This window comes from Coenobita brevimanus, chromosome 55 (assembly GCF_032717465.1).
Source record: "Coenobita brevimanus isolate Jiangsu-jjx chromosome 55, ASM3271746v2, whole genome shotgun sequence".
NCBI lineage: Eukaryota > Metazoa > Arthropoda > Malacostraca > Decapoda > Coenobitidae > Coenobita > Coenobita brevimanus.
The window spans coordinates 56682022-56709152 of NC_137008.1; the positions used below are offsets into that span (position 1 = coordinate 56682022).

At 42.4% G+C, this 27131-nt stretch overlaps 1 protein-coding gene and 1 pseudogene across 1 annotated transcript in view; one reads left to right on the plus strand and one right to left on the minus strand.

The window, feature by feature from the left end:
- The window catches only part of Stacl (SH3 and cysteine-rich domain-containing protein), an 852472-nt gene that overhangs the window by 504880 nt on the left and 320461 nt on the right, over positions 1-27131 (plus strand). Inside the window, exons 2-3 of the mRNA XM_080273553.1 lie at positions 14942-15050; positions 24510-24732. Of these exons, the coding sequence (XP_080129679.1) occupies positions 14942-15050; positions 24510-24732 (332 nt within the window). The remainder of the gene's footprint in view (positions 1-14941; positions 15051-24509; positions 24733-27131) is intronic.
- LOC145401455 (5S ribosomal RNA) lies at positions 20431-20549 on the minus strand (annotated as a pseudogene).

Consider the following 27131-nt stretch of genomic DNA (forward strand, 5'->3'; position numbering starts at 1 on the left):
TTTGCCTCCCTTTCCTCTCTTCTCCTCCCTCCTCCTCCACCTTCTTTCTCATTCTCTCCTTGTTTTCTCCCCTCTCGCTCCACCCTCCTCTCTTCTCTCTATCCTCCTCCCATCACCCTGCATCTATTTCATGAGCTTCTTTTTCTTGAAATCTCACTGAAATACTTAAGCGAACCTCCTATGAACGCCTATTCTTAAGGCATTCAAAGTATTATAAGAACACTTAATAATAACAACTAGGCCTAATCAGTAATGGAGCCGCACTACTGTAGGTGATTGTTCAACAACAACTCGGAAACATGACAATCGGAGCAGCATCTGTTCTGTATTTCTACCGCTCTTCACTCATTCATACTAAACTATGCACCTGAAAACTGCAGATGCTGACGTTTACGAGAATGACATGCAAGATAACGATACTGGTTAGATTTACGAGGACCAAAAGAGAGAGAAGGAAATAACCGCTCAGGCCGAATGTCTATACATACCTCACCTAGAAATGATGATAATTCCGCCGATTAGTCCTCTCGTCCCATACACTCCCAAGGATATTATTCGTCATTCTCTGAAGTACGAGCACTGTTCGTCTAGGTTTTCCTCGCAAACCGCAGATAAAACACCAAAAACCGTCACAGAACATCAAAAAAACCAGACACTACACCACGTGCAAGCTATCAAGTGTGTCAGCCTGTGCAGGCTGTGCGTTCAGGGGGTGGGCGGAGCTTGCAGTGACGTCACGAGGGACAACTGGTAACCACTGATTAATATAATTATTTGATTCAACCTGCAGAGCGTAAATGATATTTGTAATACTCCTATAAAAGTAATACAATGCCTTTGCTTCATTGCATACTCCCCGGCAGCGGGGATTCAGGGATCCCAACTGCAGATTAATATATAAAAGATTATGAAAGCTGGACTCCTAGCTATCTCTCATAACTCTTCCCCTCTCATCCCACCCCCCCGGCACCACCACCATCCCATTTGTTTTTGTTTCAGCGATGCAGTGTTTACAAACATTTCTGAATGAGAAAAACATGGCTCATCATTCTGCACTCAGGGATGTTAAGGATAAGCAGAGTACAGCAGTTCAGTCCTATAACAGCGGAGGTGAGGTTACTATCACAGTCTAAGTCTCGCTTCAGTCCATCTCTCTCTTTCTCTCTCTCTCAACTACTGTATGTACTATTTACCGGCAAGTGTGAAGGAACTCGCGTGTGATATGTTTTGCCTAGAATATTAAAGAGAAAATAAATAAGCTTTTACATCAGGGGCACAGAATATATCACAGCGCACCAGCACCGTCCCCTTTCACATAATACCACTTAAGTTTCTCATTACTGTGAAATTTGAGTGGGACAGGTATTACTCATCATATTTCACTCAAGGTTAATAAGAGAAGAAAACTGCAATCACCTCGGTTTTCAAAACTTTTAACTGCAGTGTTTAACGTATTATATATGTCAATAGTTCAGATTACCTGGGTTTCATAAAATTTTTCGTATTCTTAGTGGTCATATGACAGTGGCAGGTTGGAGACAGACAGACAGACAGAATCTCTGACTAGTGTCGCTGTGAACTTGCAAAACTAGTCAGGAATGAACTTTGACTATACCTCGTGTAGTCTTCATCCACCATTCACTATTTGTCATACGCATTTACACTTGGTGAATAATAAAAGTTCTTCTTTAAGAACGCGTACTTATACAAGTCTGCAGTACTCTCTTGGCTGTACAAAGCTCTCCACAAAACTGTGTGTGTGTGTGTGTGTGTGTGCTTTGATGAAATATTTTAGTGCTATTGTTGTAGTTTTTTTTTTTTTCATACCTGATACAGCTTTTACGACGTCATGAAGGCCTGTTTAATCATTCATTCATTCGTTATCGATTTCCAAGCTTTTGGTATGTCTCACATTTATTTAAAAAGTCAGCAAATCCAGATACTAGATAACATGCAAAATTACGTCCAGCACAAACAGTATTAACCAATGATAGAATTATGAACCATTGTGTCCTAGAGGCTTCAGATTATAACACTATCTCCGTATCCTATTATTCACTTGACCGAAACGTAAAGCGGGACGGAATAGCTGGGGTTCGATAAGCAAGAATTTTCCTATCAAGAAATACAGCACAGTGTGAAGCCAAAACGAAAATTGGTACTAACGGACTGCAATGCTCCTTACCTTATCCCAGTCTGTTTAGAATCAAACCGTGAACATCCACGTCATGTAGCTCACTAACTTGGAAAGGTAGCACAGTAGTGAAACGATGACCGAAAGGACGTGGGCTGATTCCAGGCTGGGGCAGGGAATGATTAAATGATCTGAATTTCTTTAATACAGCCTCTGCTAATGTTAATGCATCTGTTCTAAATGAAACAACCCCTGCACGTCTTCATCTGGAAAAGACGTTATTAACACTAAAGCAATGACATGAAACTTGGGTGTAGTGGAAGTGCTCGCAGAAAACAATTTGTCAAGTCTTTGCCGAGTATTCTATGTACCATAAAAAAAGAAAGACACATAAAATGCTACTGAGACAAGAAAAATCATCAGTACTGACACTTAAACACGGTAAGAAATTGATTTAAGCTGCAAAAAAAGAAAAAAAGACTTTTTTTTCAAAAAATGTCAACACTGAATCATTATAGTGTACAAAACATTGCTCTGGCTGGAATTGAGGACGCATATTACCTAAAAGAAGCAACACCTGTAAAATTTTTCTGTTGCTTACAAAGAATTACATTAGAATAGCAATCCAGTTTCATACAGCGAGAACTTACTGAAGAAAAATCTATTAACTTAAGAAAAAATAAACGAAGAAAGTCAGCACGTGTTTTGCCATATGCCTTGGCTCCATCGACATAAAATGAAATAATATGTCTCCGTAATATAATCTCTCGACCTCCTTGGTGAGTCGAAATCGATTTACATCTGAGGAGAGGATGTGATTCTTTGGGAAAATTACATCGACTTGTGGGCATTCCATTGGCTTTCTTCTTGGACCCTATCCCTTGTGTGTAGATGTTTTTCTGTGTGGGTCCTTTCTGTGTGAGGACCCATGTCTGCTTGAGTGAATCTGTATCTCATTGTATGGATTCTTTCCCGTGTGAGTCCTTGTCCGTGTGTGTGAATCTATGCCTGTTTGTGTGGATCTTTTTCTCCGTGGATCCTTGTCTCCGTATGTATATCCTTGTCTGTGTGGATTAATTATTATTTTCACTCTTAGCTGTAAATCTCTCTCTCTCTCTCTCTCTCTCTCTCTCTCTCTCTCTCTCTCTCTCTCTCTCTCTCTGTATATAGATAGATAGATAAATACATAGATAGATAGATAGATAGATATAGATATACTTAAATAATGGAACCCACAAAATGAGGTTTCTTGAAGCTTAAAAATTGTTACTTTATAATCCATTTAACTGGTTTTAACAATGAAGACTTGTAGACAATGTTGAACAATGAACCCATAAATAGTGCTGTCCTGTAATATAACCCTTGTGATGGTTTAATACCGAATATCACCTGTAAATGGCGCAGTCCTCAAATAAAAGGCGGTGTTTCTAAAATATAATAGATTATGGTAGAGAATTACCAGTGCAGATGATGGCTGTGTATATTTATTTCTAGTAAATGGTGCTTCCGTAAACGTAATCCCTGTGCATAGAGCTAAAATGCCGCATAGCACATATGAAAGTAGAGTATATGCCGTTTTCTACACAGGGTTCCTTGCTTGGTCGAAGGGGTAACTTTTTCAACCAGACGAAACTCACTCTAGGTAGGATGCAGTCTTTTTTTTTCCCTGGTCACGTCCCTTGGTTTATGTGTATAGGGCTTACCTGCCTGGTGAATATTCTGCTTCTTGCGTGTATATTCTTATTTTTTGTCATTTTTTATTCATTCCTTGCTTCCGTGTGTGCTAGGCGAGGGGAGAGGTTGTATGTATCGGGACTGGATTTGTGTGTGTGTGTGTGTGTGTGTGTGTGTGTGTGTGTGTGTGTGTGTGTGTGTGTGTGTGTGTGTGTGTTTTGTGCTATGTGTGTATGTATGTTTATGGGTGTGTGTACGAATGTGTGGATGTCGCTTGTGTGTGTATGTGTGTGTTAACTACCTCGTGCTAGTAATTCCTACCTACAAAACGGTCTTGAACTGAAGGGGTTAATGGCGATTGTCTCAGGCCACTTAATTACCACACGTTTCTCCTGACCCGCATAAAATTGTCCAGTACAAGGAACCGAGTAGCTAGTAACTGCTTCCACTCACCCCTTCTCTACTACGGTGCTCTCCTAAGATGAATAAGTTGTCTGGGAGGAAGAAGAAAAATGTAGATTACGTGTGGAAGAACAAGTTAAAATTGATATAACGTGTACAGTCATACATACCGTCGTTCAGGTGCGATAAAGGTTACATCAGCAAAAAGCCAAAAATTGCGACGATAAAAACATCATCTTCAACAACAACAATAACAAATAACAAGAACAGCAAGCAAGAAGCCCTACCGAATGTTCATAAAATCCTTTACATCATCAGTGCCATACCTTAGCACTTCCACCAAACCTGGCCAAATCGAAACATGAGTTATTTTATTCGCACACACACACACACACACACACACACACACACACACACACACATCATACCCACGTGCTACCGTGCGCGACATAACAAGAACCAGCGGCTACGAAAGAATGGGAAAAATCTCGTCAAAAACAAGGTGTTGATCATTAAGCCCAACGCTCAGATATACACACCTCAGCCCCGTACTTCCAAACTCCTCACCTTACGTGCTGTAATGGCGGAAAGCGTGCCCCATAACCCCACAAGTACGTCCATTGGCCCTTCCTAACCCGCCTCTTTACGGGCACATGAACCACGCAGTACCCCACGAGACAGGCGCCTTGTGTCTTAGTGTTCGCCTGTCTAATCGCCTGCTATACTGGGCTCTGTACAGACATAAATCCTTCAGTCTGAGGGAATTTTTTATTTTTATTTTTATTAGTTTTATCATCATCGTCATTATTATTATTATTATTATTATTATTATTATTATTATTATTGCTGATTCCGCGCATATCAGCTAGGAGAGCACCCAATCAGCGAAGGGATTCATGAAGGCAATAGGTTATTATATTCATTCACTAAAGTTTCAAAAATCTCTCCGGTACTGAATACAATCGTCTGGGAATTGCAAGTATATAATGAAAAACACGCCTTATGAATGAAGAGTTAATAGAAATTATTTATTCCCCACTTAATATCAGGGGTGTCTCCTAAACTAGATAGAATAGTCTTGGGCAACAAAAATAAACACTAAGGTAGAATGTCCCACAGACGAAAACCAAACCACTTGCTTGATATAGAAAATTAATCGTTTCTCTTAAAATTGACTTGGCTTTTAACCCCAGAATTTTATTTTTGCGCTAGACCCTGATGTGGTTAACAACAATCACTCTACAAATTTCATGGTTTTACGTCAAGGCTTTCAAAAGTTGCGGACTGAATATGCGAGTAGGCAGACATACAGAAAAACATATGCAACCAAAAACATTACCTGCCTGCAAAGTGTCTGGGTGTGTGTGGGAGGGGAGGAGGGGTCAAGATGTCACTGCACTGCTGGAGCCAGAATCTGTTCTAATGGAGACTGTTAATCCTTCACTATGAGGGGTCACTTGTCAGCTGCATTAAATTGTCTGGTGGAGGTAAGATTAAAATTAAATAGTCAGCGTGTTAAAGGGGTTGATATGGCAACACATCTTGGCAGCAGGACACCGAAGATGCCACAGAGGTCAACGTGGCTACATTATGACACTTTCTTCAGTCCTAACAAAGATCCTTGACCCCATTCAGCTCAGTTAATGGCAAAACGTAATCAGATTCGGGGATCAGTTCACAAATAATCACGAGGATTTTCCTAACTCATAACTAAAGCTCGATGAAATTCATGCAACCACAACTTAGTATTCAATCTGAGGAAGTGGTCTAATTGCGTCAGCCAGAAACAAACCGACTGGAGTGACAATCTTAAAACACAAGGTTGAAATAGGCATAATATCCCTGCGTCTTCGAATTTTTCACTTTTAGCCCCTTCTTTACGTTGACATTACGTTCCTGCTACCTCTACTCAGCTATAATAAACAAAAATATAGACTCGACAGACTGGAAATGGTTAGAAACTACCAACTACCTCCATCTCACCTTCATTACGATGGCGTCTTCTAAATTGTATTCGTTAACTTCTTCCCATATTTTAACCACCCTCACATATTTTTCTGCTAACTTATGTAAGACCATACGTACAACCTGGTTAAGGTGGTTCCACAGTTAGGTAAATTGAAGGAAATGGTGATGGTTCCACTCGAGGCGACACCTTAACATTCTGATGAGTGAAGTCCAAATCGATTGCTAATGAAGACTGAGAAGGTGAGCTGAAAGTTTATAATTGCCACCCTTCTCTGCTCCCTTCCCGCTTCTTCCTTCCTCTGCTCTTCCCCTCCCCCCTTTCCCCCCCCCTTCTCTTCCTCTTCCTTCTGTTCCTTTCCTTTCCTCCCTACTTTCCCCTCCTTCCATCTTTCTTTCTCCTCCTCTTTTTTTTTTTTTCGCTCATTTCTTCTCTCTCCTTCGCCCTCCTCTTTTCTCATCTCCTCATTTCCTCCTTCTCTCTCCAGTTTCCGACACCTCTTCTCCTCCCCTCTTCTCTCAATCTCTTTGTCTCCATCTTCCTCTTACTTCTTGCTGCCTCATTTTCCTCCTGCTTTCTCCAGTTTCCAACGCCTCTTCTTCCCTCCTACTCTCTCTCTCTCTCTCTCTCTCTAAACCTTCTCCTTCTCTCTCCTAACCCCTCTTGACACCTCTACATCCACCTTTCCTCCCCCTCTTACCCATCTGTCCCCTTCTGACACCTCCCTTTCCTCCCATTCCAATCCATCAACCCTCCCTCCCACACCACATAGGCTACCTCTTTCTTTCCCCCATCCCACTTAGCTAACCCTCTTCTGACACCCCCATCCTCCTTTTCCCTCCGTCTTATGCCGACACACCCCACCCCCTTCTCCTTCCCTGTCTCCCATCCATCTCATCGCTTTCCAGCAAATTTCCCAGACCTCCTGACCCACTTTTCCACAGTGTCTATATATCCTTCCAGACCGGCTGTCCTTCCATCTGTTCTTGGTTTACCTGTCGCTTGCTCCAGTTTTCGATACTCTAGCCCAGAGGTGTCAAACTGGTGGCCCGCGGGCCACATGTGGCCCTCTAAGAGGAAAAGAATGGCCAGCGATGATGTAAGAAAAATGTGAGAAATAACAATGGGAAAATCCCACAGAATTTTTTATATGGTCAATACTGGTGAACAGATGTCACGAAAATTTTATTTATTATCAATAACTTGAAGCAGAAGCCAATGTCACTGCAAGGATTAAAAGGCGTACCGAGATTCTCCGAATATTTGAATAGGCTGCGGCTTTGCCTTATTATTCATTGTAGCAGTGTAATTTTCATTCAACAAGTTTCCATTTTTTTAATCACAAATTTAAAGTTTACATGCACTTTAAAGTAATTATGTATGGTACAGTGCATACATATAGTTCACTAACCTGATGGGATTCTGGAAACAGTATTTCCTATTTTGATAAATTCGGACGAAGTGCAAAACGTAAACTTAGACAGGGTTGCCAGGTCTACAGAAATTTCTGTATTTCTACAGATTTTTGGAAGGATCTACAGAAATACAGAATTTTGTGCTTAATCTACAGATATTTTGATATATTACAGAATTTCTCAAGAAATTTTACAAGCAATATGGAAAGGAATTCAATTTACAAATAACATAGAGAAATTTAGCAACGGGCAAGAGGACAGTCCTGAAAGAAAGCGTATTGTATACAGTAGTTAACCCTTGAAACGTAAAGTTTTCTATGAAATATTGTATTTTCTTTAATTTCAAATTATGTCGCTTAAGCTATATTAGACTAGTACTTGCAGTATAACAATTAATATACTTATAAACTGCTTAATCTGTGAACTAATACGAAAATTTCAATATTAAATATATACATTTTTCTACTATCGAATGCGCCGGTGTACTGCCATTTTTGTTTACATTCTGAGGGAGTCAGAAGCAGGTATGTTAGAGTTAGTTTCAGAAGTTTGGACATATTTGGAATATATTAGTGGTGTTAGCGACTGTTCCTACGGTTATCTAATATAACAAGGTTATAGTTATTTGGCCTAGAAAGTTATGAGCAAAACGAAAAGTGAAAAAGGGGCTCGCTCTTTTAGCCCTTGTTTTCAGTATAAGTTTTCAGTTAGGTTCGTGTCTAACTTGACCCATAGTAACTGTGTGTTAATCCGCATTTTATGAATTTGAAATATGAAAATTCATACCATATTCTTAATAAAACTATTAATCTTAGATTATTCGTATGGAATTAATCATTTTTTTTTCTTTTAAATAATGGCACAGATAACTTATAAGACATATTTGCATACCTTTTGTCAATATATGCGTGAAATTGTGATCTACAGAATTTTTTTTCAAATCTCAAGAAATTTTATGGATGATTCTACAGATATTTTAAGGCCAGCACCTGGCAACACTACCCAAAATTGTGGTGCGTGTGTCCCTGGTAGCCTAGACCAGCGTGTTTACGGTAAACACGCTGGTCTAGGCTCCCAGGGACACACGTACCACGATTTTGGGTGAGTTGATGCTTGCATAACAGGTATTGGCCTACTGTTTCTACATTTATTTGAGGTCAGTGGTTATTGTAGAGAGTTGTCACCAGCTGAAATTGATAATAAGGGGTGTTTATAGTTTGTCACAAACTTACATGTAATGAAACTGTTAGGTAGACATGGCCCTCAGACAATCAACAGAACTGAAGTGTGGCCTTTGGGAAGGATTGAGTTTGACACCACTACTCTAGCCCTGTCCCCACACCCCACCCAACACTTAACACCCACACCCACACCCCATCCACTCCACCCAGCTCACACATCTCACGCCTCACCATTCCACCCACCCATCCCATCCCCTCACACCCTCACTACCCACCAACATCCCACCCATCCCCCGACACCACCATCCCCTCTCACCTTCACCGCTCTCTTCCCGTCCTACCCCACCAAGTTTTCTTGAACTCTTGTCCCTTTACGGCCCCATTAAGGACCTCTCACCATCTGTCTTCCCCCGTCCCCCTTCCTCCCCCTTCCCTCTCCTCAGTTACTCTCGCCATCTGTCTTTCCCTCTCCCTCTTCCTCCCCCTTTCTCCTCTCTCCCTTTCCCTTCCCCCTCCCCTCTCACAGCCTCTGCTCCCTCATTCTCTACATGGTCATATTTTCCCCACATCTGGCCACAGTTGTTGTTTATGCAAGAGAGGAAGATACCTGAGACAGAACTTTATGTCCGAGAATTTTTTTTTTCTCTTGTAAAATAGTAATGAGCGCTTCTGTGTTATGGCTACACACACACACACACACACACACACACACACACACACACACACACACACACACACACACACACACACACACACACACACACACACAAAGGCAATTACAATAGTCTCCTCGCTCACGGGCAGAGACTAATTAAAGGCAACAAAGAGAAAGCCATTAGAGAATATTGACAGAGAAAAGAATAGGACATCATTATAAGAAAATTAAAGAATAAACAAAAGGAAACTATATCGCTTACACTCCATTTTCTATCCCTCCTCTTCCTTCCTTTCTTCCTTCATCCTCTTTCTTTCTTTCTCTTTTGCATCACCATACTCTCTTCTGTCCCCCTTTTTCTTATTTTCTTCCTTCCTCTAGTTTCTTTACCATGCCATCTCCTGTCTTCCCTTTCCTTATTATTATTCTTCCACTCCTTTCTTTTCTTTTCCTTTTCCTTGCCCCTTTGGTCTGCCAGATGTTCTTTCTTTTCCTTCGTCTCCTCTCTTCCTCCTTAGCATCCCCCGCCCGCCTTTCTTCTTTTTCCTCCATTCTTCCTTCTTCTCCCGTCCCGTCCTTCTTTCATTCCTCCCCATTCTTCCTTCTCTTCCCTTAATTTAACCTCTTCTGGTGCTCCCCCCCTCCCACCTTACTCTACAAATCAGAGCTGCTGTGTTGGCTTCACTTAATAACAAAACTAATAATGGAGTGAGTCTGGTTTCCCCTCATACGAGAATTGCTGGCAGTAGTTGGGGTTGAGTACATTTAGTAGTCGTAGTGGTAGGAATAACAATGTGCTCGGTTTTTGTTAGTAGTTGTTGTTGTGCTACCCCAGCCTCTTATCGCGCAGACCCAGCAACCGCAAGCAAGCAAGCAACCGCCTCTGCAGGGCTGCCCCGTAGTGTGAACTAATGTTCCCATGCGGCTGACAGTGCCACGCCATAGGGAAGCGCGGGAATTAATATGGAGGTTTGGCTCCTGGGTGGACGCCACATTTGCATTTCTCCACCTAGTTAACAGGGACTCCTTAGTACATTCCATGCCACCCCGTTGTTTGGTAATATAGTTGCCACGTAGCATTGTAAATTAATTCCTGAGTTACAGGCAACCATTTGACTTATCAGTGTAGAGCCATCTAAAGTGGAAAAAAGAATAATAAATAGTGGCAGAAAGGATAAGAAAAATAGGAAGAGAGGTGAAGAGACACAGAAAAAGAATGATAGACATGAAAGAAGTTGTGGGCTCCCCTACCTACCACCATTGTTACTAGTAATTAAATGATATATATTATTGATGTTAGCACACACACACACACACACACAGACACACACACAATCATAATCGAACAATTTACCGATTAACTGATTCATTGGCTGATAGGTACTGGGAACGCGTTTATTTCATAAGTTTTTTTTTCGTATAACTGCAGTGATAATGTCCACAGATACATGTCCCCTTCAATATCAAAGGGTCGTGACGTAGGTTTCTCAGCCCCCGTGTAAATGTAGTAAACTAGAGTTGGGAAGACGATGATGAACAGTCCCCGAGTTGACTCCAAGGTGTATTGAAAATCACGAAGAAGTGTGTGAGAGAAATAGGTGGAGGAGATGAAGGGAGGTAGGGTGGGGTGTACTTGGGAGGGAAAAGTTGGAGGGGGATATAACAAGGCGAGGGAGAACTTGACTAGAAGACTAGAAGGAGAGAGAGAGAGAGAGATTATGATGGATATAAATTGTGTGTGTGTGTGTGTGTGTGTGTGTGTGTGTGTGTGTGTGTGTTTGTATGTAAATAAATCAGTAAGTAAAAGATTAGAATTGGCAATTTCCCATTTCTTCCACAATATACAATAACCTCAAAAGTTAATGCAACTGTGATATCTCTGAATACAAACAATTCGTATTTTCTTATCACCTGCCTGTCTGGTATTTGAGAACAGTGACTTTCTTTTTAATTTTCACTGCCCAGTGTGCTGTGTAAAGTGGTTATGATACTTAGCTTATCAGTAAATGTTTCTTCATATTTTACCACTTAACCATGCATCTGTTCTAATATATCATCTTGCATTTACACCATTCGTACTTAGATACATTCTCTTTTAAGTCTTTCAGTCCTAGAACATAATACTCTAGGTTACGCTAGACCATGTTATTCACCTAGAGGATGCTAGTATGACACGAGATTAGACTCAGTTTTCATTCATCCCTTCAGTCCAGTGATGTATTTTGTATTTAACTCTGGCTAACACCATAAGATTTCCCTCATCCAGAAACAGCCCGACTCTCATGTTCGGAACTAAGTCTCTGTTTCATGTTCTCGCAAATTTAAGATGCAGTAAACATTCTCAACTAATTATACTCCTCGGTATAATCACAGACCCACGTTTTTCCGTCAGAGCCCCTAAAGAACTGGGTCTAAACCTCTCGTGCACTCAACCCATTTCCGGCAGTCAAAAGGTGACGGCTGGTTCTCGTATGTTAAGGTGTCTTCTTCTCACCTGTGTTGTGTACAGTTTTCTTCCACAGTTTTGCCTACTTCTCACAACCCTCATAATAGGCTGCGTTAATAGTGTGTGTGTGTGTGTGTGTGTGTGTGTGTGTGTGTGTGTGTGTGTGTGTGTGTGTGTGTGTGTGTTCAATATACTACGAGGGAGCGTCCAAAATTTCAGCGTTTCGGACACAGCTGCCTGCCCGGGACTCGTACAGTACATGTGCAAATGCCCTGTCACTGGTTGCAACAGGTTCTCAATAGCGGTATTATTGCTATGCCTCAAACGGTACTCCTGGTTATTCACGAGACAGGCCTGGTGTTGATATACCGGTGGGGGGAGATGGGTGATGGGGGGGAGGTGGGTGGCAGGAGAAGTGGTGGAAGGGGTACGAGAAGGTGTCCCGAGAATTAAAGGGGTGATTGCACTAAAGAATTAACCACTTCAGTACAGTCACTTCTTTTTTTTTTGGGGGGGAGGGGGTATGGAGGCGGATGTTGTTGCTACTGACAGGTTAATGGAGGCTCAGTCTACCTCATCCCCTTCTAAAAAATCCCCTAAGCTGAATGAAATCGTCTGGAAATAGCAAGAATATGAAAAAGCTGTCTGATTTCAAAGGCTAAGAATCATCGTCTTCGAGAGAGGGACGTGGAAAGGTGAGCTCTGGTATGGGATAATTACAAAGCCTATTCTATATTCACGACTTTCTTATACTTTCAGTGCTGGTTAATTTACATCATCAAGCATAACTACAATTTTAGGCCACTGATAGATGAATTATGAAACTTTACAAATAGCGACTAATGATTCCTATTTGATCTGAGTCAGTTTTGATCAGAATACGAGAAAATACTGTCAAAACCATCCATATATCAGCCCTTCTTCAACAGCAGTGAAAGAACATTGTAATCACTGGTGTATTGTTGGCTTGGGCACTGACCTTTGACAACAGAATATGGTGGCAAGTGGTGGAAATGGCTCTGAGTCCACACGGCAGGCCCACCGCTTTCATTAGTGAGGACAGTAATAATAATAATAGTTACAGCACTGTCATTTCCATTCGGGCGTGGCTAATATGTAGCAAATGATAAAAATGAATAAACATAATACAGGTACTCGCAGCACAATACATGCAAACATAGTGCACGCAAACACGAAACAAAATACACGCAAACGCAATACACACAAACACGAAACAAAACACATAAACACGAAACGAGCACAATACACGAAAAGCCGCCGTTGATGAGTGTCCCGAGGGTAATTAAGCTCTTCAATCCTGTGACGCACTTGCCTGTTTTATTTATTTATTTATTTATGTTTATTTATTTTTTTATTTGCTGCCCTCAGACAATTTTCTTCAGCTTATATGATTCCCCGAGTAGAGGGAGACTCTTGAAGGCAGTATCCAACCTCCCAGTTCGAAAAAAGTCCCTCCAAATGTGAAAAAAAAAAAAAAAAAATCGTCGGGAGATGGGAAGAATAAATAATACGTCCTCTGGCTGAAAGGATTAAGGAAGAAGCAGTGGCGGATGGATGATGAAAATAAACAAAAACAAGCAAACAGATAAATAGACTAACTAACTGGCATACTAATGGGTCCTCAGGGAAATTTATGCTCGGTGTCTGTTTGTTGCCTGGTGCAGCATCCTGTAAGAGGTGGCCTCGTCAAAAAAGGCCTCCAGGTGTTTCTGTCCCTACTCAGTAACGAACCCTCTTCCACAGCGCCCAAACATCCCTCTGACTCGATCACGCTAAGGTTAAAGGACTGACTAAAATAACTAAATATTGGGCCGTGAGTAAATCTGCTATCAGCGTCATTCAGGTGGCGGCCTTTCGTGTATCGCGGTGACGGCCCAACCAGCAGGTGTGGCAGAGGTTGTGTGTCAGGAATCACGCAATCACCCAGAAAATACAGGAGATGTAGAAGGAGGAGGCTGACAAGAATGAAACATGAGAGACAAGGAAAAGAGGCACCAAGCACGAGACAGTGGCTATACTCTGGTCACTTAAACCTGGCGTAAGATTGCCGTCTCTCAGTCTTGAATGCTGCGCTATCATATGAAATAAACACTAGGATATATGCGGTAGTCACGAAGAGGTGCTTTGGAAATAATGTAGGGCCGTATTATTGTCGTATTCTGCCACTGAACTACAGGAAATAAGCTGCATAAATACGAACATGTGCGGCAAGTTATGGTGAAGAGAGTATAATCGTCCCCGCCATTAGGGAAGAGCTTTACACGTGTTTTTACTTCACCTGTGTCCATACGACGATTTGTACAGCACATTACTTACTGATGTATAATGTTCCTAACCGCGTCTTATTTACACTAGAATTACATATGGATTTGAACTATTAATAAATATAGACTGGCAGATAGACAGAGAGACAGACAGACAGATAGATAGATAGATAAATTGATGGATGCATGGGTGGATAGATGAACGGACGGATAGAGAGAGAGATTGATAGATTCGTTATTATAATCACAGAGGACACAGGTAAGCACTAAAAATGAGAAGTTGATTTATAAATGAAAAGTTAGTATTTTTCAAGAATGTGAGAACTCGATCATAAAAACAAAAATGTGGTATTCATTTTACTTACACCTTTTCATCATATTTTACATCCACCTTATATCAACACGTAATTTCATGCATTAAGGAGGGAAGAAAAAAGAGAAAGCGCTGTCAAGTATTTTTTTTTTTTTTTCATGGTGGTATCATTGTTCTATCAAGGAACAAGTGTCCCAGTGAATGACCCGAAGCAGGAGAATCCAACCAGATTTTCGCCCTATTCTTATAAAATCACGCACGAAAAATGTAATGTAATATAAAATAATAATAATAATAATAATAATAATGATAATAATAATAATAGCAATAATAATAATAATAATAATAATAATAATAATAATAATAGTAACATAATCAACTCACAACTTAACGAATTTTCTTCCTGTGTATTTATGAATCTAAAATCAGCATCTGTTTCATCCCTCATACTAACACTTATGTATCTCCAGTTTCAGATTTCACCGGTCAGCTGTCACGGATCCACGAGCAGCACGCGGAGGAAATTCAGAGGCTCGTCGAAACCTTCAGGAAAAAGAATTCGGAGCTTCGAAATGAGCGGTGAGTGGAGGTTGATCACATACGGGCTCATTCACAGGCTCAGTCTCGAAGCACGGTGGTACTGACTATAGACAGGCCAAGTCATGTTGTGGATAGGCAAATTGGTCACGCAGACAGGTAAACTGATCATATAGAAACGAAAACTTATCATGAATACAGGTAAACTGATGTTGTGGACGAAAGGGTTAAGAATACTGCCATTAGTATATAAAATGGTCATGTAAACAGGCAAATAGATCGAGCAGACAAGCAAACCGAAGCACCTCCACCATCCCTGCTCGGGCTGGGTAATTTGACGAGCCCTCCTGCTTCACACACACTCTTAAACAACCATGCTTCGAACCTAATCCAGCAGAGAAGCAGAGTGATAGTGTAGACAGGCAGACAGATCATGTAGACAATCAGACTGATCATGTGTATACAGACAGACCGAACCACCACCATTTCTGCTTGAGCGGGGTAATTTAGCGAGCTCACCTGTTTCGCACAAGCGGTTCAACACAATGCTTCGACCCTGATTCTGTAAACGAGGCTTTGTTCCACCACCGTCACGCTCAAGAGGAGGGAGAGAAGGAGGGAGGAAGAGAGGGAGGAGAGAGAAGGAGGAAGGGGAGAGAGGGAGGGAAAGAGGGTGAGAGAGCGTGAGAGAGGTGCAGGGCAATGTAGTTAATTGCCTCTGAATTCCTGGGCTGACGGAGATGATGTTATTCGCCGCTATTATCCAAGGTAAATTACTCCCATTAATTGATTGAAAGGTCAGCTTGTGGTACTTTGATATATTACCGTATGTTTATGATACATGTTACTGTTTATCATCTTCATCATCATAATCATCATCATCATTATTCTTTTCATGATCATTGTTGGATATTAGCCTGTTCCATCCTAAACCATACCACGGGAAATGATGCCATCCCTCACCTTGTTACATGCCCAACTTTTTAAACTCCTCCAACCTGAGAACGATTTTTTTTATTTTACATTTGCCAGTTCCAGACATTTTATTGAGTTTAAAAGAAACCCTTCGAAGTGGAAGGGATAAATGTAATCTTCGCTATCCCTTTATAACCGCAGATGCATCCAAAGTTGAGAATACCCGCTTGATGATAGCAAGATTAAAAATAAGACGTCCCCATGGAGATGGATACATACATACATACACACATACATGGATGACTCACTTTTAATCAATAATTTAGTCGTGCTACCGTCATACGATTTTATTAAACAAATAAACATCACACAGAAAAAAAGTTAAAATTTAGATTGCTCACTGTTTGTGTTAATGAAGGTCGGATCCCTTGCATGATTCATCTGGCACTGAATTAAACCTTTCTTTTGAAGCAGGTATCTAGATCAAACTATTATGTATTTATTCTAGTCACCATTTCCGTGCATGAGTGTCGTGAAGCCATATCCATCCAACCTTCTCACGCCATCCAATTAATTTAAAATGCCAACAGCGTCGTAAAGCCATGTTTGTGCTTAAGCTTAATTTCTCGGAAGACTGCATCAAGTTTGGCCTTTAATCAGAGCTGCCTTTTCACTGCTTGTCGTTGAGTGACCGCGCTTGTGTGGAATACGGAATTTCACACGCGGGATTCTCCTTTTATTAACATTCGTTGTACATATGATCTGATATATTTACATACACCTTTCACTGATATATATATTTTTTTAATTAATTGACAAAAGCACGTTTTTTTTTTTTCGGATATTAATATTTCTCCCTGGAAACGACTTCTTATTTTTCAGCATGTAGACCACACACAAAAAATGTATGTTTATCTGTAACTGATAGAATATTCACCCGTGTGTAAACCACGGTTAATCTGATAACTCTGTGTATATTTGTAAGTGAGAAATGCAATACTTTTATTAATCGTGATATGGATCATGCATCAGAGGAGTGCAAAAGAACACAAAGGAAAGCAAACTGACCCATTGGTGCGACAAAGTTCGTTTGTTATTGCGCATGTTATACGAGTACATTTATGCAGGCTGCTGATCATAAAATTTTGTACCATGAATCACAAAACAGCAAATACGAGAAATTCAAAGCCATAATAATGATGGCACTCGATAACGTTTAACACACACACTTCACAGCCACAGCAGATACAGTCACAGCCGCCGTATGATAAACGAAATACCGAAAAATTTGTACTTTTTGGTAATCGTTATAAATGAGTCAAAGTCCTTCTGAACCACAGTTTTCTTTTAAATTCTTGGTGCCACTGGAAGATATTTTCTTTTATCTCAGGAGCCTTTCGTAACGAATGGGTTAGGTCCCCTTTAACCCATTCAACTCTATGAATATTGTGTTAGACTTTGGTAGAATCCAGTCGTATTAAAGGGATAGGAATGTCTACATCAGATACACAGTCCATTAACCCCATCATTACGAGGACGTCTGGTGTGTTTTATCTTTATTACCTCTAGGGATTTTACGCAGTTTAAAACCCCCCTCCCCTCTCGTAGTAAAGGGGTGAATTCAGTGTAAGTAATTTTAAACCACAGATCAATGCGGCCGCCACCACTCCCTGGGGATGGACGGCGGGGATATGTTCGTGCGTGCGTGCGTGTGTGTGTGTGTGTGTGTGTGTGTGTGTGTGTGTGTGTGTGTGTGTGTGTGTGTGTGCGCGCGCGTCAGGATTCCAGGAGTTCTTTAGCAATTACCGGTATTTTATTTCTCCAGTCTCCTCAGGACCCTGATCTCTGCTACTCCCATCCATCCATCCATCCATTCATCCGCTCATCCACTATTTCTTCTAAGTCCAAACCCTTTCATTCTCTGTCTCTTCAACGCTCAACATCTTATCCGTCCTCTCATCCATCTGTTTCGCCATCCATTCATCCATCCATCCATCCATTCCAAATTCAAACCCTTTCATCGCCCATGCCTTCCACGCTTAAGCCTCCCACCCATCTATCCATCCATCCATCCCATGCTCAGATCGCCCATCCATTATCCCTCCTAACCTCCTGTCCATTATCCCAAACCCGGTCGCTTATTTCCGTTCTGTGTACCATTTTTGCACTTCCTCTTATCCAGGAAAGGCTAGGTTTGTTATTTTTGTATCACGTTAGGTTACTCTCTTAGGTTATGATAGGTTAAGTTAGTTTAGAGTAAAAAAAATTAGAAAAGCTTGGAAGAATGATCAACCTCGAGAAATCAGACTAAGAACGTAGTGCAAAAACGGAAATCTGCAACTCGGTCATCCGTCCATCCGTCCATTAACCCTTCATTCAACCAACCAGCATCCCATTCAACCTGCCTCCCATTCAACCAAGCCCCCATTCAACCAGCCTCCCATTCAACCATTCAACCAGCCTCCCATTCAACCAGCCTCCCATTCAACCAGTCTCTCATTCAACCAGCCTCCCATTCAACCAGCCTCCCATTCAACCAGCCTCCCATTCAACCAGCCTCCCATGCAACCAGCCTCTCTCATTCAACCAGCCTCCCATTCAACCATTCAACCAGCCTCCCATTCAACCAGCCTCCCATTCAACCAGTCTCTCATTCAACCAGCCTCCCATTCAACCAGCCTCCCATTCAACCAGCCTCCCATTCAACCAGCCTCCCATTCAACCAGCCTCCCATTCAACCAGCCTCCCATTCAACCAGTCTCCCATTCAACCAGCCTCCCATTCAACCAGCCTCCCATTCATCCAGCCTCCCATTCATCCAGCGACCCAGTAAACCAGCCACCCATTCAACCAGCCTCCCATTCAACCAGCCTCCCATTCATCCACTTCCCATTCAACCAGCCTCCCATTCAACCAGTCTCCCATTCAACCAGGCTCCCATTTAACCAGCCTCCCATTCAACCAGCCTCCCATTCAACCAGCTTCCCATTCAACCAGCCTCCCATTCAACCAGCTTCCCATTCAACCAGCCTCCCATTCAACCAGTCTCCCATTCAACCAGCCTCCCATTCAACCAGCCTCCCATTCAACCAGCCTCCCATTCATCCACTTCCCATTCAACCAGCCTCCCATTCAACCAGTCTCCCATTCAACCAGGCTCCCATTCAACCAGCCTCCCATTCATTCCTTCAGGATTTACCATCTCGTAATTCCAGAGGCCCTTTACCAACTGATCCATTTCATTATCCATGTGACTGTCTCCATCTCTGCTACCATGGCCATCCATCAATCCATCCATCCATCCACCCACCCACCCACCCACCCACCCACCCACCCATCCATCCATCCAACCCTCCATCCATCCACACTACAAACCTCCCATCCCTTCCACGCAGTCCTTCCAACCGTGATCCTAAATCCTGTCATCCATCCACCTGATCATCCACCATCCATCCCAAGCGACCATCCTCCCGTCCATTCTTACAGGCTTTACTAAGGGTTGGCTCTCATAATTCAAGTGATCCTATCAATTGGTCCATTTCTCTATCCACATGGGACCTCCATCTCTACTTATCCCATCCATTTGTCCATCCATCCATCCATCCATCCATCCATCAGGTTATGTCCATCAAAATATCCCTCCTTCCATTCATTTATTCATCCGTCCATCTGTCAGTCTACATCCATCAAAATGTCCTTCCCTCCATCAATTTATCCATCCATCCATCCATCCAGATATCTGTTCGTCCATCCATCCTTCCAGATATCTGTTCGTCCATCCATCCATCCATCCATCCATCCAGATATCTGTTCGTCCATCCATCCATCCATCCAGATATCTGTTCGTCCATCCATCCATCCAGATATCTGTTCGTCCATCCATCCATCCATCCATCCATCCAGATATCTGTTCGTCCATCCATCCATCCATCCAGATATCTGTTCATCCATCCATCCATCCATCCATCCAGATATCTGTTCGTCCATCCATCCATCCATCCATCCAGATATCTGTTCGTCCATCCATCCATCCATCCATCCACCCATCCACTACCCTGCCACTTGATAAGCTTCCCATTCATTCCCACTTTTGCCTCAAAGTTGGAATTAGTATGTGTTCAGTTCCTACTCTCGATCTTCAGGAACGATGCTCATTATTATTGCTTGTGAGTTATAATTATTATTATTATAATTTTAATAATAATAATAATAATAATAATAATAATAATAATGCTTATTATTATTTTTATTACCGTATTATTATTATTATTATTATTATTAGTAGTAGTAGTAGTAGTAGTAGTAGTAGTAGTAGTAGTAGTAGTAGTAGTACCGGTAGTTATATTAATCAATGCAATTATTATTATTTTTATTTATTTATTTTCATTCATTCATTGCCAGACGCCATGTATCCCAAACGGGGTGGCCAAGGGCTTAGAGTTAATTGTTTTACAGGGAGGGGCACTAATCCTCCACCAACCCCACTTAACACGTGGGGAGAACGTTATGCCAACAGCATCTGGTGTTCCCAGGCGGTCACCCATCCAAGTACTAACCAGACCCAACGTTGCTTAACTTCGCTGATCGGACGAGAAGCGGTGTACTCAACGTGGTATTATTATTATTATTATTATTTTTTTTTCATCAAGGAATTTGAGTTACGCATTATACTTTGCTCCTGCTGTCCACAAATCACCCTTAATAACCCAAGTAAATGACGGTGAACTTCATTACATTTAACCTGTCTGTGGGGTTCACTAAAATTTAATACTGTATGTGACGAACTTCGTATCAGTGCAGCTTGTGTGGCAGTTACTGTACTTTGATCTTTTTTGTTTCGAACTGATTTACAGTTTAACTTGTCTGTGATTACTTTCCTTAATTTTCAGTTTTTATATTGTAACCTCTGACGATGATAACTTCAGCAACGTGTTATTTGCAACTGATTAGGATGCAGTCTTCTGCAATAAACATAGTTTATTTTACCAAACCTAACATAACCGAGCTTAATAAACACTGTCTTAGCATAACCTAGCTTAACATTAGCTAGTCAAGCCTATCCAGGCCTAATCTGACGCAGTCTAATTACACCTAGTTGAACGCAATCAAGCCTTACCAAGATTTAAAAATCAAAATGACCTTATAGCCTAACGTAACCTTGTATAACGCTACATAAGCAAGTCTGGCATTACGAACGAATCTGTCCCAACGTACCCTCCCCCAGTCTAACCAAACTGAACCCGGCCTACTTTAACCCACTGCACCTCTCAACAACAACAGTTTTAGTAACCCAATCAATACAAGAGGAGAGGTGAATGTTTACAGATCAGACCTTCACCACGCTGAGTCTCCCCTCTCTCCTCCTCCATGTCTCAATCCTTCCCTCTCCCACTCCCTTCATCCCTTATCCTCTCCCCATACCCTTTGTTCTGTCTCCTTACCCTGTACCTTACCCTCCCTCCTTCCCTTCACTTCAGCCTTTATCCCTCCCATACCTCCCGCTTCCACCTCTTTTCCTTTCTTTCTTCCCCGTCCTCCTCTTTTCCCATTTCATCCCCTCAGTCATTCTCCTTTTCCACTTCCCCTTTCTTCTTTCCCCTGTCTCTGCCTCCTTCTACTTCTCTTTTCCCTCATCCCTCATCCCCCTACCTCTTCACCCTCCCTTCTTCCATATTCTCATTCCCTTCTTCCCTTCGTCTCATTTCTTCCCTCTCCAAACTCTTCATCCCCTCTTCCCCTCCCTTTCCCCCTTTCCCCCTTTCCCCATTCCCTTTCCCCTTCCCTTCCTTTTTACCTCCTCCATCTCCCTTTCCCCTTCACTTCACCGCCTCCCCTCTCACCAACCTCCCCCACTTTCCCCCCTCTCTCTTCCCCTCCCCCTTCCTTTACCGTTCACTGGATTGGGAGTATCAACATGGGGAATAGGGGAAAGAGGGGCGAGGTGAGAGGGGAGGGATCAAAGGCTGTGAATATTGATACGCGACACACACACACACACACACACACACACACACACACACACACACACACACACACACACACACACACACACACACACACACACACACACACACACACACACACACACAGGCTATACGTTTCTCCCCTCAGAGCTTGGGTTCACATATCAACAGTATCCTCTATCATTAATCGATTGCCCTCCCACTCTCACACCCTCTCACCACTCACACCCACTTACACTTACACGCACTCATCATTCCTACTTCTCTACACCCTCATCCTTAGCTCCTTCACACTTACACCTCTCCATCCACACTTACACCCTTACATGATCATTCTTACTCACCTACGCACGGTCAAACAACACATTACTTATGCTGTCTTTCTTACACTTTTATCATTGCTCATTCTCACCATACTGCACCCTTTTCTACACCCTCTTAAAACACTGACCACTAAAACACTCAGAGCACTCACACAGTATGCATCACTTTCTCACCACCCTCACAGCAGAACATCGCCATCTCACCACACGCCTCTGACACATCACCCTCTCTCTCATCACGCTTTCACCTTCACACCTCACCACACACTCACCATCTTCATACCAGACACACCATCACTTTCCACCACGATCACCACCCCCCTCGCCACACACTAACACCTCACACACCATCCCCAAACCACCACCACCACCACCACCTTCCCACTCTGCCAGACTGTTTGTGGTGGTAAATGCAAGTGGTCCCCGGCCCTGTGATCAGTAAATGCGGCGCTGTTCGTGTTGCTTCTACCTCAGTTACCCCCAAACCCCTGCAGTGCATTGTCCTTTCAATGTCTGTTCCCTTTTAGTCGACCCAGGACAATTTTATTCAGCTTAGGAAGGACCGCCATTACTAAAGGAGATAATGAACGCTGTATCTAAGCCACCCAGTAGGAAAAGTATATCCTTAGCTGAAGAAAATCATCTGGGGATGGCAAGGACAAAATAGGAATGGGATTACTGATTGCTAAAATAATCGTTAACTCCTTCATCCTCAGCAAGTAATTTTACGAGCGAGGGCAAAGCCCTTGAGGGTCTCTCGTCAAGTAGTGACATTTTCACATATGAGCGGCTCGACCCTGCCCGGCCCAACCGTTACGCTTTTAAGAAACTTATATCTCAGCAATCACAGGGCCGACCACTGAGTGGTTTGCATTATATGATAGCCCAATTCTTCAAGAATTGTTTTTGATAGGTTTCATCACACCCAGGCGGTGCACGTGGTACGTGACATCCGCCAAGTGCAGCATGTCGAAAATCCTCAAAAGAGAGACACAGGCCAGACAGTTTGTCGTAAAGGCATGAAACTTGATAGGTAGATAGCCATCAATATACTCTAGACATCCTTGTGTGTAAGGCGACATTTCAATGCTTTCGGGTTTAAATGCCCTCACTCATACCTCGCCGACAAATGCGTTATACTGGTTTTAGTTCACTTCATGCCACTTCCAGACATTTTTTTTTTTTAAGCTTAGATCTGGAATGGTTAAACACAGTCTTCATTAACTAACTCCATCTCTACTAGGACATTCTTCTAAGATTTTTTGGTGTGGCGTTAGTAAGAAAAGAAAGTCATTAATTAAAAGGGCTAATTTGTTCTAACTGATCACGTCTATTTACCTAATAATTGGGCCAGCACTAGACGATCTTCATTAGTTTACATGGACCCCCGAGCAGTGAAAAGGTCAACCCCTCACTCCTTTGACGTCTAACAACATCCGTATTTTATTTTCACTAGTTTCAGAAGTTCATGCAACTTGGGAGAGACTTTCAAAACTGTAGGAGGCAAATATAGTCTAAATTAAACTCCCACACTCTTGAACAGCCTGAGTAAAATGGTCTAGAGCATCAAGGGTGAAATAAAGACTTCCTTGCGTTGGTAAGTTTAATACATGCTTCTGGAGTTATAGCCCCTTCACCTTGAGCACATCTTTTATTTTCTTCTAATTATATCCTGGCAGTTTTATTCACCTAGAATTCTCGAACTGAAAAGGCTAGATACAACTTTCATTAACGCATTCACTACCTAAGGTTCTCCGAAGTTAAACATAATCCATCCGTAGAAGCAAAAAAACAATGTAAAAACAAAAAACAAAAAGAGGGGATTGTAGGAAGAGGACAAAGTAGTATACGGGTACATGGACTGTAATTCTAGAGTTGTCTCGACCCTGAGAGTGTTAAATGCTCCTCCTCCATTTCCTCCCACGGACCTCCAAACAGCCTTCACATGTTCCTGGTATGGGAGACTACAGGAGGAGGTGGAGGCAGACTAGAATATTCACTCAGACGTTACTATCACACACAGCATCTTCATTCACTATCACTCGCCTCATTTACCCTCACCCTCACCATTCACCCTCACTCCTCTTATTCATATCGTCCATCCCATTCATCTTAACTCGCATATCCTCTCCTTCTCATCCCTCACACTCGTCATTAACATATATATTCTTCCTCTCCTCCACACATATCTCACTCATCATCGTTCAGCAACAACAACATCAAAAACATCCCCACCACCACCACCATGGCCATCATCATCATCATCATCATCATCATTAACTTGCCCTCTCCATTTCCAGACCACCATGCAGCAGTCAGATGTTCCAGGCGTGGGAGACACTATTGCAGGAGGTGGAGGCGGACTCACAGATCCACTCAGACGTCGCCAGCACACTCAACAGGCAGATGTCACGCCCGCTGATCGAGAAGACCTTCTACAGGAAGATCCAGTCTCGCAAAATCTTCACCCATCGAGAGAGCTTCGACACCATACTGGCCAAGACTGAAGATATGCTCAAGAAGGTGAGGACTGATTACTGTTTTCTTTTGCCTGTATATGGGGAATAAGAGTTTTCTGACTTAAATAGGTGGTGGATTTCCATTTTGTTAGGCCTCAAGTACCATTATAACATCCTAATATCATCCACTGTAATATAGATAAATACAAGTCTAGCTAATTTTTAACTTGAAATTTTCCAACCAAGAAGGTTTTGTGGGTATGCCAGATACTTTCAGCTCTCTCAAACAGATACAGTCAACACCATGCCGGGACATATTTGCAAAGTGGTCGTAAGTAGCTAAGATTTTTTACTCAACAAACAAAGAATAGAAGAAGCTGTAGTAAGGTTTCGAGATGGGAACTAGTAATTCGTTATAATATCTTGACCCGAGAGAGAATAACAAGTCCAGTTTTTCTCACCCTCTGAATGTAAATATGTCTTCATTTTAGTGAATATTTGACGTCTAGCAACAAGGCATCTAACAATCTTCTTACTTTTACCATATCTAGCAATAACAAGTGATTCTACTGCCACTTCTAGCGATGTTCCCTAGTTTTATGTAGCTTCCGACATTCTAGCGCATTCTGATGGTGAGCTTAATATCCTTAGTGAAATCAGTCAGGTATATGTCGGAAATGTATGGTTAAACGCAAAGGGTAGCGAAAGGAGTAAGTCTCGGAGTCCCCAGGGGGGGGGGGACCATAAATGCCCCCGCCATCTGCCCCTCTCCCGGTGACGACTCGAGGTGCCTGGAACCACTGTCTGACTCTCTTCTTCTTCATTTCTGCAACATTCGCGGCCTTTCATCTAACTTTCGCTCTGTTGAGCACCACCTCTCCTCCTCTAAACCTCACCTTCTTTTTCTGACGGAGACTCAGCTGTCTGAGGCAACCGACAACAAATCCTTTTCTGTATCCTCCTACTTTCTCTATACTCATTTCAAAGCCAAAGGTGGCTGTTGTGTATACATACGCAACGACTTATCTTGCTCTCGTGTTCCTGAACTTGATTCTTCTGAATTCTCCACACTCTGGCTTCGGCTTTCCTGTCATTCTCTGACTAAATATATCTGTGCTGTTTACTTATCCCCTAATTCTACTGACTATCAAAAATTCTTCGACTATCTTACTTCTACGATGGAACACATTCTGTCCATTTCTCCTTTCTCTGAAATCTCCATTCTTGGAGATTTCAATGTTCACCACCACCTTTGGCTCTCCTCTCCTTTCACGGATCCACCTGGTGAACAAGCCTACATCTTTTCTATCCTTAATGACCTAGAGCAGCTTGTACAGCACCCTACCCGAATCCCTGACTGCATTGTAGAGAGCTCCAACATACTTGACCTCTTCCTCACAACTAATCCTTCTGCTTACTCTGTTAATCTTTTCTCTCCGTTGGGCTCCTCCAATCACAACCTTATTACCTTAACCTGTCCTATCACTCCGGTACGGCCTGTGGACCCTCCAGGGAAACGTCGTCTGTGGCATTTTGGAGCCGCGAACTGGGAGGCCCTCAGGCAGTACTTCTTTGATTTCCCTGGAATGATTATTGCTTCCATGGCCGGGAGCCATCTGAGTGTGCCTCGCGCATTACGGAGGTTATTCTCTCGGGCATGGAAGCATACATTCCTTTCTCATATCCTTTGACTAACGCAAGAAAGCCTTGGTTTAATCACGCTTGTTCTAATGCTGTCCGCAACAAGGAGAGGGCCTACAAAAGGTACCGGAGCCAACCCACCCCTGAATCACATCATCTTTACGTTTCTGCCCGGAATCGTGCTAAGTCTGTTCTTCGCTCTACTAAAAATAATTTCATCCATACTAAATGCTCTCAACTCTCCAACTCGAATTCTTCCCGCTTCTTCTGGCACCTTGCCAAAATCTTTCTAACAACATTACCTCATCATCCTTCCCTCCTCTTTTCTACTCTGATGGTTCTGTAGCTATTTCTTCTACTGATAAAGCAGATCTCTTCGCACAGACTTTCTCCTCCAATTCCACCTTAGACGATTCCGGTGCTGTTTCTCCATCACTTACTCCCTCTGACTTCCTCATGGCTGACATTAAAATTTCTTCAGTTGATGTATTTTCTGCCATCACTGGCCTCAGTACTAACAAGGCATATGGGCCTGATGGGGTCCCTCCTGTTGTTCTCAAGAACTGTGCTTCTGTGCTTACACCCTGCCTAGGCAAACTCTTTCGCCTTTGTCTGTCAACTTGTACCTTTCCTTCTTGCTGGAAGTTTGCTCTCATTCAGCCAGTCCCAAAGAAGGGTGACCACTCCCAACCCTCCAACTATCGTCCAATTGCTTTAACGTCCTGTATTTCAAAAGTTTTCGAGTCAATTCTTAATAGAAAAATTTTAAGGCATCTTTCCTATCACAACCTTCTTTCCGATCGTCGTATGGGTTCGTCAGGG